General features: G+C 39.3%; 1 protein-coding gene across 2 annotated transcripts in view; it reads right to left on the reverse strand.

The window, feature by feature from the left end:
* The window catches only part of gpr158a (G protein-coupled receptor 158a), a 72150-nt gene that overhangs the window by 46764 nt on the left and 3867 nt on the right, over nt 1–21519 (reverse strand). For both annotated transcript variants that reach the window (XM_044024958.1, XM_044024966.1), the window contains exon 2: nt 9038–9143. In XM_044024958.1, coding sequence (XP_043880893.1) covers nt 9038–9143 — 106 coding nt within the window. The remainder of the gene's footprint in view (nt 1–9037; nt 9144–21519) is intronic.

Genomic DNA, 21519 nt, shown 5'->3' on the forward strand with positions numbered 1-21519 from the left:
ACTTTTGCTGAACTTTGTGGTAAATAAAAGTCATTACCAACTGTCTGCCTGCCTCCGCGTACTGCATTTGGGTCCTCCCCTGACCCGTTACAGAAAAGCCAAGTGATTGATGAGCTGATTCTTGATTTCCCACAAAAACATGACAAAAACACCAACAATCTAGTCTGGGTGGACCCAGTCCAATCTGCCAACAACTGCAGACACGACTGGTGAGGATGCCGTTTTGGCCAAGTGCAGAATCTCCCTGCACAGAAAAGGAACCAATCTCAAACACAATGATGACAGAGAGGCAACGTCTAGGAGCTTTTGTGTACATCCCACATTGCTGTCTTTGATCCATTTTAGGCGACTTGATCCACAAAGGTCCACAAAAGTCATCTGATGCCATTACTCCTCGAAAACTACTATAAGCACATTTGTTGACATGTTGCTCTGCATACGTCATCTATTGTTTACAGATGCATTTTGATCTACGCCCCTTTGGTCACACCTCTTTTGGAAGGAAGTTGGAGGTTCCCAGACTCATACTCGATCTCAAATTAGAATTGAGATGCTCAGGTTTGAACAGTCTAATGTAAAAGCATTAAAAACATGATTTGATTGCCTGTACATTGACTTGTTCCCTCTTAACATTTCATTGCTTGTCGTCTGTGAGTACACTGCTCCTCTAATTTCACACCTCTCACGGGTCCACAGACAAATGTTACCTCTACCTTTTTAGTCTCCCTCCCTCCCTCCTTCCCTGGACCAAATGTTTGCTTTCTGCCACCATTTACGGCGTGATGCTAAGACTGTGCACAGCAGATGCACAGCAGACTTTGCCCAAGGGCAAGTGTATTCGAGTCTTCAAAGTGTTTCCATGTAAATTCAGAGGTTCCGCCATTATCCACAGAGCCAATTAGGGAGACAGTGTGTAACTGCCAAAGGCCGCGAGGCCAAAGTGAAAACCAGAAGTGTCCTGTGATCTCTCGTCCCTCTGCGTCATGGCCGACGGCTCTTGACCTTGATGTTTTCATCCACGGGAGACGAGACATACCTGTGTCCAATGTGATGTTTAAACGTTTCCAAATTAGTGGTTTTGCTTAAGACAAAAGTTTCTTTTAAATGCTATTCTGTGCAGATGCTACCACTTCTACTCTCACTACCCCCTACTATCCCTTGATACTTACTGTTATATTTTTGCGTTTGTTTGTTTTTGCTTTATTTAGGTTTTTTTGTTAACTAAGTGTGATTGTGTTCTCAAGAGGTTGTTCCAATAAAGTCCGAATAGCGTTTCCAAATTAGAGGTTTTATTTAAGGGTTAAAGCAGCCTGTTAAACGAATAACATTCATCCTCAACTGACAGAATTATTGCACCTTCTTGGTGAATCCTCTATAAAATTTGGATACTAATTGATGAAGTGAAGGCAGTGAGACTGAAAAGATAAAGTTTAATTCTGTAATGTTCTGTTCCCTGTGATTGGATGTCTCAATTAACAATTAATTGTTTTCTGCAACTTATTATAATTATTATCTTCTTCTGCTGTCTGCATTTCATTCAACATTTTATAATTTCAACAATATATACATGAACAATGAGATCTAATTAAAATTAATAGAGTATGTTTATGTTATTCACTCCCTGTTTGGTCACAGTTTTCAGTGATTGTATTGAATTTGTATAAATCTGAAAACCGTTCGGATGAAGAGGAAAAAGATCCAGGTCAACAAAAAGTCCAGTGTTTCCAAAACTTTCTAAAGATTTGACCCAAAATCACAGCATAAATCATAACGGTGTAACAACTTTTGAATTGGTAAATGTTTGGTAAATGAATTAAAACGATATTTAAAACTCACACACATAAATCTCAATTCTGCACATTTGTCCCCCAAAAAGAATCTCCTGGCTCCCAACCCAGTGTTTGGGAACCACTGCTTTAGTATAACGACACAGTAACTTTAATTAGTGAGTCTGTCATATGCAATGACTCTGCATTTCCTACTGCATTTTCCTGGGAAACGCATGAATCCTATAGTTTGAACAAAGGTTTCCACATAGGGCAGCAGAGGACCAGTGTGACCCTGTGAGCAAAAAAAAAAAAGATTTTCTCTTTGGTGTGGGAGAGACAGAGCCTTTAAAAATGTTGTGTCAATGTTCCCACAACGTCAGTGTTTGAACATACACCTGGGTCCCGACATCGGCCTCTAAACACAACTTGTGTCCCCACAATGCCAGTGTCTCCACAACAACAGGGCCTGAACACACCCTTGTGTCCCAACAGAGTCAGCTGTAGTATAATCAGTCTTTGTCATGTCCAACACATGCCATAACTTGGCATTTCCAACTGAATTTCCTCGGAAACACATGAATCCTGTTTTTTAAATGAAGTTTCTCAATGAAAAATTAAACACTCAAAACTTTCTTTCAAAATCCACATTTATAGCCTTTTTTATTGTTGTCCCCCTGTCTTGAGTGTCACGTTAATCTACAACACTGCGTAATTCACCCACCACAAAGGGGATTTAGTAAAAAATTGAAGGGTGAATTTAAATCCGCGGGTGCACAGCAGCACTTTCTATTTCCTTCTTATCAAGCACCCTTATCAGCTCCCAAGCATAATCACAGCTTTGGTGCGATCACTCCAGATAATTAGCAATTACCCTATTTATAGGCTCCTGAACATGCTCTAATAGGCAACATAGAATGGAAAGTGGTTAATTAGGACACATCAAGCTTTTCCTCAACGCCTGGATTTCTTGAAATGAGATCAGCGGGTTGGAGGGTCACAGGCCTGCAGTGATAGCGCCGCTGACGCGAGTGTGGGACTCCCTGCCCCTGCTATGATGCCCGTGTCTCAAACAGCAGGCGCAGAGGATTCCCCAGGCAGGTCCTGAATAAACAGTGCCGTTCTTTATTTAAAGAAGACATGGCGGGACATTTTTTTTGTTGTTGTCGTTGAATGAGTGCAGAGGGAACACTTGGACAGATGAGTCTGTCAGAGAAACGAGGACGTGGAGCTTCAGGCTCATGTATCACGTTTGGAGAGAGAGTGGAGCTCAGGGAGCTTTTGTAAGTGCATGGGTGAAAAATGAAGTCCTGGTGAAGAATGACATGTTTGGATGGGGCGTTAAACTGAGGCTTGACTTACAGCAGGACAAGGAGTAAAAAAAACGTCAAAAGAAAATCAATTATTGGTAATAACCAGAGGTGGAAAGAGTGCTGAGATATTCTACTCATAAAAGTACTACTATTTTTATCAAATTGTAGTTAAGTACAAGTAAAAGTACTGGTCTGAAAAAGTAAATAAATATCTCGTTTAAAATGTACTCAGAGTAAAAGTTACTTTTTTAACAAGGTTTCTTCTTCTTAAAGTGCTGACAAAAGAAAATGTGTAAACACATAACGTATCAGTCAAAATGGGTCCAAGGTCCCAAATGTCAAGTGTCTGAACACACACTTGTGTCCCCACACACTTGTGTCAGTGACTGAACTCATTAGTGTCCACTCTGTGACTCTACTTCCTGATATTTTGTCTCACAGTTTGACTGAATAGATTCACATTTGTGGCGCCACAGCGTTTTTCAATACAGACAATTTTCCCAATCATTTAACTATTTATCTACAAAACATGAGACTCTTGTTAAAAAGACGTCTCTTCTCACTGATGTGATTTGTCCAACCGTCCAAAACCCACAGATATTCACTCCAGTGACAGTATCTTTGACCCCGCGCGTGACCCCTAACCCAAACCATTCATGTCATGTATTGTGTCTGTGATTTACATGTCACTGTCTTTCATGCTGTAATCTCCACTCGCAGCCGGTTGTAATGTAGAGACAGACGAGACAAAGGATTCATGAGACACTGGCAGCCGAGATAACACGTCCTTTAAAAATGGCTGCACAGAAACACACATTTCTATCAATCTGTGTGCGTGTGTGCGTGTGTGTGTGTGTGTGTGTGACGACTGATACGCGCCTTGTTTTTGTCAAAACGACTCGATTTCCTTACGGTGAAGGCTCGAGGGTTTCATTCTTTCATGGTAAAAATCATATTCTGTCAGAGATTAACATCCATTCTGACATGTTTATCACTGATATGAATAAATATTCAAGGAGTGACGTACGACATGCAAATAAAAGCTATTTTTGTAGCTGTGTTATCCAGTTCAGTTGTGTAGACAAATAATAAATGGATTCAGGGATTAAAACAGTTTGTAAACTTTTAGGAGAAATCATTTTAATTTTTGCAATGCTATAGATTTAATAATTGTGCAGAATCAGTCACATGATTCATACAATCATGCCAGGATTTTACATGAGCCCACATTTGACGTTAACTGAAGGCTACATAGATTTTCCAGCTGCTCAAACTGCTATATTTTACACACTACTTATACCACATTAATACCTTCAAAATAAAAGCCAAAAGATCTACACACCCGCGCCACTGCTTTTTACGGAAGGGGACGAAACTCAGAGCCATGAAAAGACAACTCAGTAAAAACAGCCTACGATTTCTTTTACATGAATATTTGATTGGTCAGTTGCTCTCAAATCGCAACCAAGGTTCAGTGAAACGGCCAAATTATCACACATTTGGCCTCTTTAGAAATAATGATGATCATACATCGTACGGTGGATGAAATTATCATACAAAAACGATAGTTATCGTACAACTGAGAGCATAAATTCATCAGAAATCTGCACGAGCGGGAGAGGCAATAGGAAAATGAAACATCCGGTTTACTTTTCAGAATAAAACATCCTGTGTTGACACTGCATCGTATTTCACTTAGATACATCACAGAAAGAATCCTGTTTCTGTTTTGTTCAAACCAGTTTCAACAAATTTTGACCTCACGTAAATGTTGGATAAAAATTCACTGCCATCAAATTAAACACTTTCACGCTTCTCCTGTGTCCACGATTCTGATCTGACGCGTGGTCGCGCGTAGCCCGGCGCTCCTTCAGATCCCTCAGCGTCAGAGTCAGGAGTCCTTGTCGCGCCGGCAGGAGTAATCATTCAGGTTATGTGTCAGTGCCTTTCACAGGCTCCAGTCCCTCAGGGCCTCGCCACTTGTTCTGAGCAATAAGCTAATTGATTGAAACATTCATCATCATCCACAGCCCGGCACGTTCTCGTATGAAAAGGTGACCCCCGGGGCGGGAAAGTCCGGGACTTTTGAAGAACGGTGAAACACACTAATTGAAGTGCCATTAGTGAGAGATGAGAGATGAGAGGTGGGGGGAAGGGGAGGGGAGGAAGGGGGAGACATCAGCCTCTGACTGCATGTGTACACCTTTTCAGCAGGAAATGAAGACAGAGACTGTGGCCGATCGTCTCTGTCCTTCACGCTCCGTTATGTAATGATTTATCTACACTCAGTATAATTTGTGTAGGAAATGCACTGTTTCTGCTTTAATTCATGCCACAACCATTGATTACTATAGTAATAAAAGCTAAAGTGTAAAGTCACCTGATTATATCAATTGATTGTTTTTCATTACCTCAGAATAACTTTTATGTTTATATTTATGTCAGGAGTTGGGTCAGCTCTATGGATGCCAACATTTTGTCCCCTTTTGTCCATTTGTCCTTTAACGGAGAAATTAAACATCATTTGAGTTGTATGCATGCACTGCTAACTGCCCAATATTTGACTATTATTATTTTTTAATGCCAAGCAGTGGGATGAGAGCTGAGGCAGGGAGCAGTGCAGGGGGGCGTGGCCTGGTAGTGAAATCATCTGACTCCGAGGAAAAAAAAGCAACAACTCTGACGTTCAAAAAAAGATGAGGGGAGGAGTCTGGGACAGCAAGCCTTGTGCTGATTGGACAAGACGGTGGACAAGAGTGCAGTAGCAGGTGTTTGAACAGTCAGCCACTTTCATAGGTACACCTGTTCAACTGCTTGTCAATGCAATGCAACCGTAGATACACACAGACATATGGAGGCGTGGCCTGATCTGACACTGAGGGAAATTAAAGCTCAGATGTTTGGTGGGTTTTTTTAAAAGTGGGAGGAGTCTGACAACAAGCCTCATGCTGGTTGGACAAGAGGGTGAACTAAGAAAGCCAATGGCAAAATTTGAGTGCAGTCCAGGTGTTTGACCAGAGAGGTCAGTAGATTACACCAATATTTACTTGTACTGTATGACATGTATAATGTATAATATAAAATACACTAGATATGTATAGCGATATACACCTGAATAATGTGGTTGAAAATATAGTAAATGTGAAAATAAAGGGATGGGTTTTTAACCTCCATTTTAACAAACAAAAATGTATAGTACTATTTATTTTATGTGGGTTGATTTTTCACCTGTGACACCATGGAAAAAGAAGAGGTAAACAGATGTTTCGTAGAACTGATTAACAGGGAAACAGAGACAGTATTTGATGCTGTTGTGTTATTGTATTTTTCTCCTCACTCTGTTTTCCTCTCCTCTGCTCGCCTGCTGAATCAGTCATCCATAGCATCCGCCTCCATGTGAGAGTGCGCCGGCTGCCGCACGCTCGGCTGGGCAAACAGCAGCTCCAGAGAGACAGAATGTGTTCGGCGAGGCCAGGGAGACAAAATTCTGGAGCTGGAGAGACTGCGCTTTTGTCAAAGTCAATCGCTCGAACGGTGGCACTTAAAATGCTGCAGAGACGGAGTGGAACCGTGGCAGGTTTGTGGGATGAGAGGAGCTCTTAGATGGTGGAGGAAAATATGTGCACGAGTAAATAAACTGACTCAAACAAACACTTTGTTTCCAATAAAACAGAAAGAAAAATCGTCCAAACACTCGTCATCTTTGTCGTTTTGTCTTCAAATTGAAACCAAACAAAACCCATTAAAGAAATTGCTGCACATGCAGAGGGGAATACCTGGAAAAATACAGCAATAAAACAAAATGAATCCCTGTTTGCAAATGCAGGACACACACACACACACGCTTGATTACTGTGCTGCCGGGCTTTTCTATTCATAGCTGCAGAAACATCAGCCTCCCCACGTCACCGATGATTTACCTGGTTGAGCATTTTAATTAAAGCACAGGAAAAGTAGGTTGTTCGCCTCATCACATACGCGGTGATTCCTATTTTATGTGAGCGGATCATTTTATGAGTAATAAGTGAGTTATGATTATTCGATAACGTGGTTGAAATCTCAAGGCTCGCTCGCTCGCTCCCTGCACCCATGTTTATGTGTGGATTAGATTTGTGTCGATATCATGAAACAACACTGTTGTAATGTAACTACGTATAAACATGTGTTCAGTTCTGATTAATTTTATATTGCAGGGTTTTTTTGGGCGGGTGATAAATAGAACATTTTATTTTCTTCTTGTTCATAAAAACCAACCAAGCGAACTTCGAACTGCGACGTATTTCCAAATTTCACAAATTCAATCAGATTTTTAAAGATTTTGAGTACCCTTTGCTCAGGTGTGTTTATATAGTTGGTGAAAATGGATGGATATAAATAAAAGACTCTATATTGCACATTCTTATAGCCTCTTTTTTCCTTTCACCACAACCTGTCTTGGCAGATGGCCGCACATCTTTGAGTCGTGTTCTGTCAGAGTTTTCTTCTTCTATTAAAAGGGACTTTTTTTCTCTCCACTGATGCTGTACAACATTAAATTGAATTGAATTGAATTGAATTGAATACGTTGAATAAAACAGTAATGAAAAAAAGCAGCCTAAATGCTCTGTGTTCTAAGGGTATAGACAAGTCAAAACGACAATACTATAGCGTTAGCTGAGGCGAGATAAAAGTCGGATCATTTCTAATTCAGCATTTGACACGAGAGATCTGAGTTTGGAAATGTTACGTCTGCGGAAATAACAGTTTGTGAAGAGCTGTTTTTTAAAAAAAGTATTGTTTGATAATTATTGACACAAAATCGAATTCCACATTTATGCAGCAGACAAAGCTGTCAGCGCGAGAAAAGACGGCTCGGCGAGCACACCGTAAGTGCACAAAGATCGTTATTTTTGCAAACCAAGCTCAAAATCTATAACTGCAAACAATGTTTTTGTCTCCTTGTAGACACACACACACACACACACACACACAGAGAGACCATGTCAAATGTCTCCGACATCGACTGTCCATGGAGAGGTGGAAGTGCTCAGACAAAGAGAGTGATTAATTATTCAGAGAGTCTCACTGCAATCCATTACATCACATGCATTATGAATCAGACTGATCTACAGCAGCATCTTCACAATCTATCGCTCCTGACGACGGAACCTGAGCGGCGCGGAGGCAGCTAACATCGTTACACACAAGTGAATAAAGGCTTATAACAACAGAATTGATACGTTTTTAAATTTGCCATTTTATATTTATAACATAGAGCTGTGGTTATAGACTGTCTATACAGTAAAAGGAGATAAAGCTTTACAGTTTTGTAGCCTCATAACTTTTTAAAACTTTCAAATCAAATGTAAACATAATTTACACAACTGACATCATGTCTTATTGGAAAAAAGACCTTAAACCAGCGACTGAGACCATGAAGTCATCAGAAGTAGAAGTAGAAGCTTGTTTTCCCATAAACCAGGGTTCTCAAACCCGCGGCCCTCCACTGAGGGTTCATTTTTCATCATAAAGTGTTTGTATTAATTGTGAACTATATGTCATTTCATACCAAACAACACTTTTATTTTGTCGCCCGATGTAGCTGAGATTGACATAGCACCCCCCGCGACCCTCTGGTGGAGGATAAAGCGGTAGATGATGACTGACTTTTATTTTGAAATGTCATCACAACTATTGTTATTGCAATATCATGATTACGGTGTTTATTTTAAGCAGTGTCACTGTCTGTTTTTGCTGGAAAACACAGCTCTGTATAAATGTGTTGAGTGCTAATTAAGAAAAAGTGCCCAGTGTTTACTTAAGTGGTCATAACATCATCGTTAAAGTAGAATCAGCTCCTCGTCCGTTCAGATTTACTGCTTTTCCATTTTTAATGTCCTCTCTTGTGAGTGAAAGCGTGAACACGTCACTTTTCCAGACCGGATCAATCCTCCGTCTAATCCCGGATTTGACACTCACCTCCATGGTGGTCAGGTTACATCGATGGGTTCCAGCAAACCAGCCGTCAGTGGAGCACTGGTCGATATCCACGTCCTGGAGATTGATGTCCACTCGCACCACGCCCCTGGAAGACAGGAGGTCATCGTTAAGTGACGGACGGCAGCTGGACAATCAAGGCTGTCAGTGCAAAGTGTCTGATGTTTTTACAGGTAAGAGCTGTTAAAAGGTAGAAAAAACTGTCCTCGCTTCCTGAAAATGTCCTCATATCCTAAAAATGTCCTCACTTCCTGGAAATGTCCTCATCTTACAAAGAAGTCCTCACTTTCTGGAAATGTCCTTGCTTTCTGAAAGTTGTCCCTTTCTAAAAATGTCCTCATTTTTCTGGAAACGTCCTCACCTCAGGGTACAGTACAAAGAGAAAACCTAGTTTTTTTTCTGGTTTTATTTTTCTCTTAACTGTCAAAATAAACATGATAAAGATTATTATCAAATGTTATTAATGTGGTAAAAACCTGTGGTCCAAGCTTTAAAAACAAAATAAAACTCATAACTAGTGACGTGACAGTGAAGTATGAGATTTTTGTGACTAAAAATAACTGAATAAAAAAAAAACAGAATCATCAATAACGTTCGCTCCTTCACGACTCTGAACAGCCGAGCTCAAAAAACGCCAGAAGCAGCGGAGAGAAGAGTGAAAGAGTGAGAATGAGGTCAGAGACAATGAACGTCTCAGAGAGGACTTTCATTCAAGTTTTGACAAAAATAGATTCTGTGTCTGTGAGTGGAATCGTATCAGGCTACAGTGAAACGCTCACGTCTCAAACTCAAACACATCACGTCACTTTTGTTATTTATAGATTCATTTTGCATGAAAATAAGTTTATATATATATATATAGATGTATACATGTATACATATATATCATGGTTTCTATGTCATGAATAAAAAAAGCAGTGCACATCTGGATTAGGACAATTAATTGAATTAAGTGTAACCTGGTGACAAAGGCAGCAAAATACTATATTTCCCCACCTGTGATTTCACAGATGGGGTTCGAGTTTGGTCGATCATTAGTTGCCATGGATACTATTAGTTACCAGCAGCTTCGGGTTAGCGGGGGGGGCTAACGTGCAGTCATGCTACAGTGGCTACACACACAACACTGAGGATGTCACACTGGGGGGGTGTGGTTAAATCTTCGATTCCACCTTTGCTTTCAAAGGTCGAGAGTTTGACGTTCCGGGAACCAAAAGAGAACGTTCTCTAAAGGTTGTGTGAAGGTTGTGACAAAGCAACATTCTGGGAATGTTTATCGTACAGGCACAAAAATTGGTACACACGTGTAAAATATTGGGGTGAAATTTTTTTTACATTATGACCATGATCCAAACCCAACAGGAGGGCCGCCATCTTGGATTGAATGTTCACTTTTTGGCGATTTTGGCAATTTCGCACCAATGGTATTTCAACAAACGAGCATTAGTGCGATCACCTTCAAACATTGTTGAGGTCACCGTGGACAAGTTGAGGATTTTTTTAGAGTTCATTAAGAGTCAGACATAAAGGGCATAAGAAGCAGAGGCTCAGAAAAGGCTGTAGTTTGATTCCCAGGCAGCGTCTTCTCACCAAGCTGTGAGCGTTTACACTCACTGAGCCGCCTAAAGCTCAGTGAAGAGAAAGGTCAGCGTGTGTGAAAGTGAAGGTCAGTCTCTCTGATTCTTTTCATCGCTCTGGCATATGTCTCTCTTCTTCTCTTCTTCCTTTTTTGACCCGACAGCTAAAGCACGCAGGACAAACCGACAGCCCAATATAGAATCGTGTACAGAGCAAGAAAAGCAACAGCAACAACAACAAAAATCTATATTTTATTCCGTTTGTTTGGACGAGTCTTTTCAGACGTTTGCTGTTCAACAAGAACCTCTGTGCTGCCTCACGGTGACCTCAGCCCACGTCCACACTTTTCCTCTTGGAGGTTTTTGAAATGGTGCACAGCTGGAGGCCACATGTGGAGAAAACAACAATAAACTTAGTGGAGGGAGACGTGGTGTACTTCAGCACAAGCGTCACGACCCCTGTGTCTATTATTAACCAGTAACTAAATTAATAGTAGCATCAGACATGTGACCTTATTAACGTACTGGAAATGTTCTCACTTTTCTAGAAATGTCCGCACCAAGTTATTTTACAATCGGTGTTTTTTAAAAAATGTCTTCGCTTCAAATAACAAAGGAATCATTTGAGCAACATTGTCATTTTTGAGGTTTGGGAAACTTTTTCTGCCATTTTATGAACATTAATCCAGAAAATAATCGTCAGATTAATCGAACTGTGACAAAAAATCATCATAATAACAATAGTTAAACAAGTTCTTTGATTTTTCAGCTTCTTTAATTTGAATATTTTCCTAATTTCATTGAAAAACATCACCATTTTGAGGTTTTCAGGACCTTCCTGGCGATCTTGTATCTCAATAGGACCTTCCTGGCTAAAAGGGTAAATAAAATAAAAAATAAAAAGTAAATACAAAATACTTTATAGGAATGAATCCACTAATCAAGAAAATAATCGTCAGATGAATCAATAATGAAAACAGGAGCACTTCTTTGAGTTTTTAGCTTCTTTCAATTGAATATTCTCTCATTTCTTAGCACATGCACGTACATGCACGGAAATTGGTAATTGTGTAGAAGGTCGGGATGAAGAAAAAATTCCGTTATGACCATGATCCAAAACCAACAAGAAGACCGCCATCTTGGATTGAACTTTGACTTTTTGGACGATTTTGGCAATTTTGCACCAATGGTATTTGTATGAACTTGTCCAAGAGCTGGAATGCGATAATTTTCAAACTTGGTGAGGTCACTGTGGACAATATATATATGTATATATATGTATATATATATACATATATATACACACACAAAGTGTCATCAATGTAATTAAAATGATTAAAACGTTAAATGTTATCTGCAGCGTTCTGTCTCTGAATGTGTGACTCGTTCGTCTAAGCATTTTGACGAAGATGGTAAGTGATGTGGTGATATTAAGCCGGGACACTGAGGCGTGTAAACGCCTCATCCCATCTACTGCTGGATGTTGTGGTTTCCATGGCAACGCCCCGAGTCAAACCACCCGCCGTCGCCTTGTGGTGAGAGAACAAGTGAACTGAGAGCAGGAAGTGGCAGAGGAGCGAGAGAAGAAGCTGCTGCCACTGCTGCTGCTGTTGAGTGACAGAAACACCACAAACACAAACCTTCTCCTGTAGTTAAAGACTTTAACACAACTCCTTCATTAGTGGGTAACCATAGCAACAGTGTGGCGGTGTTATTCGCCCTAATGCTGACGGGGGAAGCAGCATTAGCTATAACAACAACAGAAACAACACATTTTAGTTTTATTACTTATGTCCAAAAATATGTAAATATACACTTTTACTAAATTTAAATTTTTCTACTTTTGCTCGTCTTTCGTTTCAAATTAAAGGACAAACACGATATTATGAGCCATTGTTGTCACATCTGACACCATTTTGGCTCCATATGAACTCAGTGAGGAACTGATGGTTTGATTTTTGTCCCCATGTTCCTGTGACCTTTGCCCTTTGTCCTGACTCCAACCTTGCATATCAAAAATATGAATCCTGTACATTAATGAACAGGTTGTAAAATGTAAGATTTAAGATTTCATAGCTTTAAAAAAGTTTGACTTAAAATTGTCATTATGGTGTTAAAGTTGATTGTGACTTTTAGACTTTTAGTTTTCGGGTTAGGATTGTGTTTAAGTTAAGGGTTGGACATTAAGTTGTGATGGTTAAGGTAAGGGGGTTCCACAAATGTATGTATGTGTGTGTGTGTGTGTGTGAGAGTGAGAGAGAGAGGCGTGGCTTCTCCTGTGGCAGCTGATGAGTCACACCTGTTTCCACTCATGATCCACCTGTGTATAAAAGCTCAGTCTTATATAGTCACATAACTCCTGATTCTCTTGTCATGTGCTTGTGGTTTTTAGTATTTGGGGTAATTATTTTCTGGGCTTTATTTCATTTTGTTTTCAAAAGCAAAAGTGCAATTAGGAACAACACAATTTGTTCTTTATTATTCTTATATATTTCTATCCTTGTTTCATGTTCTTTGAATAGTAGTGGCTGTAACACAAGAATTTTCCCTCAGGGATCAATAAAGTATTCTGATTCTGATTCTGATTACCAAAAAAGCTGTAATTCAGTTGCGTAGGAAAGTGTAAAACACACAGTACATGTTCTATAAAATGTACATATTTCAGTTATTAACCTTGCATTTTATTAATTTATTCATCTTCTTCCACTTAATCTTCCACATGAGGGTTGCTGGTGCTAATCCCAGCTTGTAAGTCTGTATATAAAGTACCTAAAAAGTAGAAGCACAAGCATGTTACCAGAAAATGACTTTGGTAGAAGTTGAAGTTTGTAATATTACTTAAGTAAACGTCTTAAAGTATAATACATTTAATGTACTTACATATCAAAAGTCATTTTCTGATATAAAATGTACTTAAGTATCAGAAAAGTAAAGTTTCAGAAGTAAAAATAAAAGTGACATGACAAACAGCCACTGCTGTCCTGCTTTATTCTCATTTATGGAAAATTAAGTCTAGTTATTTTTAAACCCAGACTCTCGTCTACACGTTGTTTCAAAACCCAAATGTATATTTATATTGCCTTTAAAAAAAAGCAAATTATTCTCCTGGCTACTAAAATGATGACTCTATTTACGTCATAAATGTTTTGTGTATTTATTGTCCTTTTATCGTCGAGAAAACAACAAAACCAAACAAATGACACAAATGTTGCCACAACCACTTCGCAAAGTCTGTTTTGACTGCAACAATAACAAAATATTAGTCAATTATTAAGTGGATTGCCAACAATTACCATAATAGATTGATCAGTTTGAGTGTTTTTTTGTTTTGTTTTTAAATAATTAAACCAATGTGAATATTCTCTGGTTTCTTTACTTATATAACAAAATAACTAATTAAAACGAAAAATTAACCAATCAATCTTGAAAATAATGAAAACAATAATCATTATTTTCACTATAAAGGCAGTAAAGTGTGATATATAAAGCTGAAAAACAATTTAATCTATTACTAGGAATAAAAAAATGTACGTCAACCTAAAAAGATAAAACAATGCAGAATCACAATATCGGCGAGAAAAATCGCAACGATTCAGACTGACTTTATGATGTGAAAAGCTCTGACAAATGATCTGATGTAACAAACATAAAATGTCGTAAACGTAACAACAAAAACCACATCTCTTGAATCCATCATGGCTGACATGTTGTTAATGTTAATGTGTTAATGTTGCTCTCACACACACACACACACACACAGAAAAGTGCTGCTGTGGCACATGTTGACCAGGTGTGCGGGAACTGATTTACAGTTCCTTGCTCCCGGTGGGGAAAGCGGGCGAGTGCTGCGCCGCTCTCTCTTTGCCTCCACTTGTGTTATTAATAAGTGCTGCTCGGCTTCTGCCCGAGGGCAGACTGACCTCGCTGTTTCCCACCACAGCTGCCACCACTGCTGCCAGTGCTGCTGCCGCTGCTTGTTTTGCTGAGACATTAGCTCCATTTCAATTCTCCGTTTTGTCATAAAACAGAAAACCATACGACCGTTTTGCTTTGAGGTTTCATTTTCGAGAGTTAAAAGCAGAGCAGAGAAAAAATAAAGTGAGAGTTCTCCCTTTATCTATATGAAGCGTGTATGTTTGTAGGTAAATTATTATCATTATTATTATTATCATTATTATTATTATCATTATTATTATTACAACAAATAAAAGATAGCAGAAGATGTTTGAGATATATTTACATATTTAGTCCATATCAAAATGACAAATCTGGACTTACGTTACAAAGAGTACTGAAATATTCTACTCAAGTAAAAGTACCACTATTTTGATTTTGTATTTTACTTAAGTTAAAGTAGCTTGTTTAAAAGTAAGAGTAAAAGTTATTTAGTTACTTTAACAACACCAAACTAAGTTAATTAACACCAATTCACCTGTCCTCATCATTCATTCACTTGTCCTCGTCATTCACCTGTCCTCATCATTCATTCACCTGTCCTTGTCATTCATTCACCTGTCCTCATCATTCATTCACTTGTCCTCGTCATTCACCTGTTTTTTAATTCTGGCCAATATTTTGACTTTTGCTTTTTTACTCGGTTACGGTAATGAGCAGCATGGACAAACCCTGTCATGGTAACAGAAGGGTTCTTATTTGCTTGGCCTGTCTTGCTTAAGTCTACACAGAGAGCTAATATAACTTTTTTTATTATTTACCAGCACTTTTTGTCCGGCTTCCACCTCTCCAGGCAGTCTTTCACATCGCAGCCAGAAAAGACATATGGCGTAGAAAATAACTTGTGAAAAACAACAAACAGAAGGAAAAGGGAAAGTGTGTTTGGGCGTCAAACTGAACAGAACTCCACAAAGGTTTGATTTAGCAAAACGGCAGCGACGTGCATCACGGCGGCCATCGAGGCCACAAAGTCAGTGGTGACCTGATATAAAACAAGCGCTCCCTCCTCACATCCGCCATTCTTCACGGGTCTAAAAGTCACGGAGGCTCAGAGAAGAGAGGAGAGGAGACGCTCCGCTCTTCCCGCCAGGCAGGACTGTGCTAATGTTAGCCGCAGCGTTATCAGGAAGTGGACTGCAGATATACGTATGTGGCTAATTGCTTGGAAGCTACAAAAGGATATTCATGCAAACATGGTCACAATGAAACAAGTCAGGCTGGGATGCATTCAGTGACGAGTGAATACTGACTGCACGTCTCTATTCAGGCCCAGAAAAAGGACCATTTAGGGTCTGATTTTCAACTCAAAGTGAGAAAAACTAAAGAGAAAAGCCCTCACTTTTAAAAATACACATGTTTCCACACAAGTAAACTGTTCTCGTAAAGAAACCAAAACTGTTTATAGAGTTGTGAGGACATTTGAGTATGTTTTTACTGGCAGTGAAAGGTTGGGAAAACTATTCTAGATTTTATTGCAGTGATGAAGACAATACAAGGTTTTATGGTGAGATATCCACAAGATGTCCAAAAGATTTGTTCTCCTTTTTCTTCAAATAGCAATTTCTAGTAAACTGTACATTTGAGAGGCGAGAATCTAAAGTTTGAATCCCACAGATCTTTGACACAGATTTGGATTTTGAGGGTCAAGAAGACTTCCCATTTGTGAAGGACAAGATGTCCACAAAACGTCCTAACGTCAAAAGTTTTCTGTGTTATGAGGACATTTAAGTATGTTTTTATTGGAAGTGAAAGGTCAGAAAATCTATTCTAGACATGTAATGAAGACATAACAAGGTTTTATGGACATTGAGACGTCCACGAGATTTCCAAAAGTCTGAGACTGAGGCGAAATGTAAAGTTGAAGTTTTTAATCCCAGTTCATACACAGTTCCTCAGAAGATTTGGAGACTTTCCAATGTGTTTTTGAAGGACAACATGTCCACAAAAGGTCCATTCTAGAGTATAATTATATAATGGACAGCGAGACACAATGATTGAAGATGATTTTTATGGTGTTTTATGAGGACATTCCAAATGTTGGAAGCTTTGATGCATCTTCTTAGTGATGAGGACAATGTACACAAGACCTCCAACTTTTGGACATCATGGAGAGTGATGTCTGCAAAACACCCATTGTTGAAAATTATGGTATTATACAGACCAAAATATCTATGAGACGCCTTATACTGACACATTGTGACTATGTCTCACAACTCATTAAATATGATTGAAAATACAGTTAAACTGTCAGAAAGCATCTTTCAAAGAAACCACTAAGCCAATGACGTCTCTTGAGCATATTTACTGTGTATACAAGTACATTTCCACTTCTACTGACTGTGTGCACATGAACTGAGGCTAATGTCAAGGAGAGGTGAACATGAAAGGCATAAACATGAGCCTTTAGCTACAGGAGATTTGTACGCTCAGATGAACTTGTCTCCACAACAGCACTTTGCTGTCCGTCCTTTTTAGACGGGGCAGGGTTCATTTTACCCCCATCGTGTCACGGAGCCATCACAAAGCAAGAAATGTCCAAAGGAAAAAAAAAAATTCTCTCATGTGTGACGTGAGGTGCATTAAGCTGACAGGACGAGCAGAGGCTAATGTGAGTGTCGCCGCCGGGCAGGATGCTGCTCGTCTACCAGCGTCTCAGTGCAAACCGGGTCATTTCATTGAGTCCTGTCGCTGGTCATCAAAGACGACAACGGCGCCCGCGGCCAAAGCTCCTGTCACAGAAAGTGAATAGACTTTTTCTTTCTTTTCTTTTGTCTTTTTGTTTAGGGAGAGCTGAAACGTCATGTCACAGCTCTGGACTCTTGACATTCTTTGTCATGAAAACCAGACACCAGGCCAGAGGAGCGTTTGTTGATGTGAGCGGCTGACAAACAGAAACCATTTCTAAATTAGTAATAATTTTAATGACATAAACAGTAGTAGTAGTAATAACCTGAACCATCTCTTAGTTATGCTACTATAGACCTGGACTGCTACACGAATTCCTGTGGTGCACTCACACTTACCCTCTCACATTCACTCTCTCACACTCAGGGTGACATTATTATGTCATTAACCTTGTTCTTTCTCTCCCTAGTTTCTTTCCTCCCTCTCTCTCTCTCTCTCTCTGTGTCCTCATCTTGCAGGCTGCAGGGTCCACATCCAGTTTCAAAGCTAATGTTGTTACTAGTATTATTATCATTCATATCATATTATCATCATTATTATTATAATGCTATAATTAAAGTTGATATCGGTCTAAATTTTTATCAACAATCTCTGCTTCTGCTTATATAAATTACATTGTAGTTCTATAAAAACCTCATCGCTGACTCATCTGAACTTATAACTTGATACAACTGTTTCACGGTTTCTTTGTTCCCACATTTTTCCTTTCACCACAACCTGTCTAGGCAGGTGCCGCACATCTTTGAATCTGGTTCTCAATTAATTAAAGAAAATATGGTTGTCTGATTTTACTGTACCTTCTAAAATGGAAATCTTTTTGTGTTTCTACTGCTTGAAATTTTGTATTTTTTTTGTACACATTTTTATGCACCAAACATAGATTAATAATGAAAATTATTAAGTCAGACAAAATTATAATGAAAGTAATGATTAGTCTCAGCCACATACATAAAGATAACCGCACGGGGCATCCAAATTTTCTATAAAAGCTCAATAAAAGCTCCTATATTTCACATGACTGTCACGATCCTTTAACTTGATCTTAGTTTTATTATGAGTGTTTTTGATGATTTATTTTTTTGGTATTTTTTGGCCTTTCATTCATATTTTCTGAACGTGATGAACCAAATGAAATGTATGTTTCAAAGGATATAATGCCCTCAATTCTAGTCTATTCTATCATCATAACATAACAGTATTTTGTATTTTTAAACCTTTGTTTTAACTAATCACCTTAAAAACACATTACTCTCACTATACCCACCCTTCTGAAGCCTCCTCTGTCATATGCCCAGATTACTGAAGGATTAACCAACAGTAAAGATGTTACAGATTGATAATCCAGATGATAAACTGTATGATTATATGTATTTCTTTACACTCTCTGTTCTCTACAAAGCCTGTTGTATCACAGGATTCTGTGTAACATTGACATTTACTGGCTGAAGTCAAGATATTGACAGACCACCTCACTGAGCAGAGGAGTCCCAGTGACGTCAGCAGTGACAGAACGAGCACCTGAGGGAGTTTTAGCCCCTGCTTTGCTCCAGGATCAGTGGGGAAAAAAATTTGCTTTTTTCCCCCTCCTCCTCCTGCTGTTCTCTTTCATCTCACTTTAACATCAGATGCTATCACACTTAGCCCCCAGATTTGTGGGGTTTCCTTCCCATTAAGTTTCTGGACGGTGTCCATCTGAGCAGATGCTTGCCGGTTCCTCCTGGAGCTGGAGGCCTCCTCCCGCTCTGTTGGACAGCCGGGCGTCCCGTGGCAGTCAGGCTGCCCTGACTGGAGCTGCTTGTACAGCAGAGCGAGGCGCAAATGAAGCGGATGCTGTCGTCTAATTAGAACCTGCATGGCCTTTGGAGAAATATGCTGAAACACACTTGCATTCATTTCACACTTTTGCTTGGCCTTTATTAAAATTAGCTTGCCCGAGTTTCTGCGGGGAAGCAATTAGGATGTTTGTTGTGGAAGGTGAATTTGAAGGTGTGGAACGATGCCACATTTTTTTCTGTTTCTCTAGGTTTTATGCAGCACAGAGTTGTGAGATTGTGTCTGATATTGGAGTGATCTGCCAATTAGGACGGTACAGTATTATCCTGAAGAATGTCTCCGCCTGAAACGATGGCACACACACACACACACACACGGCACGCTTGGAAACAGTCAGTCCTCAGTGTGTGGTCTAAGCCGCCTCCCCTGTGCTTCGAGTGCAGCTGAAGAGACAGACGGCAGGAGAAGAGATGAAGTGTGAGATGTGCAATTTCTTGCACCTTCGCAGAAACAACAGGTCGATCCATCACAAACACATGTCCCCACACTCCAGCTCTAACAAGACACAGTCGTGGTTGGTTAGCACCTGCGCGTTCAACAGGCGAGAAAAGACTCCGTTTGCATTAATTTCCATATATATATATACATTAAAAAAAACGCTGCTTTTTTCTGCACCAAACGGAAGTGGCTGGAGCTTTAAGGGCCTGGAATCAAAATGGCCCATGCAGGACTGTTGTTCTACACCATTCATTATTAATTTATTGTTGTATTGATTGTGTATTCATCAGGAAGGGATACGGAGAGCCGATGTCTTGGGCAGTCGTATTAGCCTCCTCTCTGGTTTCTCAGAGAGGGCGCGGGACGAGACGCCTGCCCCCTCGTTGTGAGCATCTGAGACATGGACGTTATGAGCGAAAGATACGAGGAGAGATGAGGCAAAAAAAGGGGATGCGAGGAGTGATTTACATGACCTGAAATGTTTCACATTTATAATCCAGTACGAGTTGTTTTTCTCCCCCCCTTTGTTTAAGCTTTATGCATTTAAAGTTACACTAAAGTTTAACAATGTTTATATACGTTATACCAGTTTGTCTATAGTGGGCTACAGTAAAAACACAATATAAAAGGCACAATCTGGGCTAATAAAACAACAACAATTCATACAATCATTGTACACATAGATTATCTTCAATTTCTGCCAAAAAGGAAAAAATAAATCACCTACATTTTTCCACACTGGACCTTTAACTATTAACGAATGTAGGAGAGAGCTATTTCTATTGCTATTCTTTGGCTTTTATAAGTAGCCTACACTCCAATTATTTTGTATTATTAGACTTTGACACAGTAGTCTTTAGCCTTTCTAAAAGCTGTGATTATCTAACTTCTTTTTTAAAAAATCCTCCTCAGTCCCTGCGTCCTGGTGCCAGGTCTTATGCTGTAATTCCCATTTCATTCTGCATAAATCAGACCATGGCTGTTACAGTTTGTTACCGAGGCAATTTTGCGAATGATTTGATAAATCAATACGACTCTCATATCTGTATGATAAATATCAGCTAAGCAGAAAGACTTGGAAGCAATAGGGAAAACAGCTAGTAACGCTCTGTCTCTATCTAAAAGGTCAGTAATGTACAAAATAATATGTACCATCACCACCTCTAAAGCTTGTTTGTTAAACCCATAAATAAACAAAGTGTGATATAGTTTCCTTTCCTCTCTGAAAATAAACCCTTGATACTGTAGCTGTTTGACTGCTAAACAGGCTAGGTTAAGCTATTTGCTATGCAGAGCAGTAGGAAAACAAAGGACTATAGCTCTTTAAATTTCACCACCATGATAGGTCAATAAATTATTTGTTTGTATACAGGTTTTTACATTTCCTCCTGAACCAAAGTAAATAAGCTAACTGTTTCCTATGCAGGCTTTTTGCTAAGCTAAACAGCTACTAGAAATAGATTCATAACAAGGTAGAGGCAAATAGAGGCAAACAGTTAACTAACTGTATCTCTACCCATAAGGGCAGTAATGTAAAAATAATACCAGCCACAACTACAGTCTGTTTGAAAAATCCATAAAAAAATCAAAGTGTGATTAGGTTTCTTTCCTTCCTGCACCAAAGCCTGGCTAGTTGTTTATCTGCTAAACAGGCTTTAGGCGAAGCTAAATTAAGTTAAGCAGCTGTTAGCGATAGCTTCATATTTACTATGCAGAGCAGTAGGAAATCAACGAACTATAGCTCTATAAATTTCATCACCATGATATAGGTCCATAAATGATGCATTTGTATACAGGTCTTACGTTCCCTCCTTACCAAAGTTAATAAGCTAGCTGTTTCCTATGCAGGATTGTAGCTAAGCTAATCAGCTAAGAGCAATCAGTAAGAGCTTCATGACCAGGTAGAGGGAAACAGCTAGTTAGCTCTACCCAAAAGGTCAGAAATGTAACAATAATATAAGCCACCTCTACAGCTTG

Source organism: Solea senegalensis, linkage group LG1, assembly GCF_019176455.1.
Source record: "Solea senegalensis isolate Sse05_10M linkage group LG1, IFAPA_SoseM_1, whole genome shotgun sequence".
NCBI lineage: Eukaryota > Metazoa > Chordata > Actinopteri > Pleuronectiformes > Soleidae > Solea > Solea senegalensis.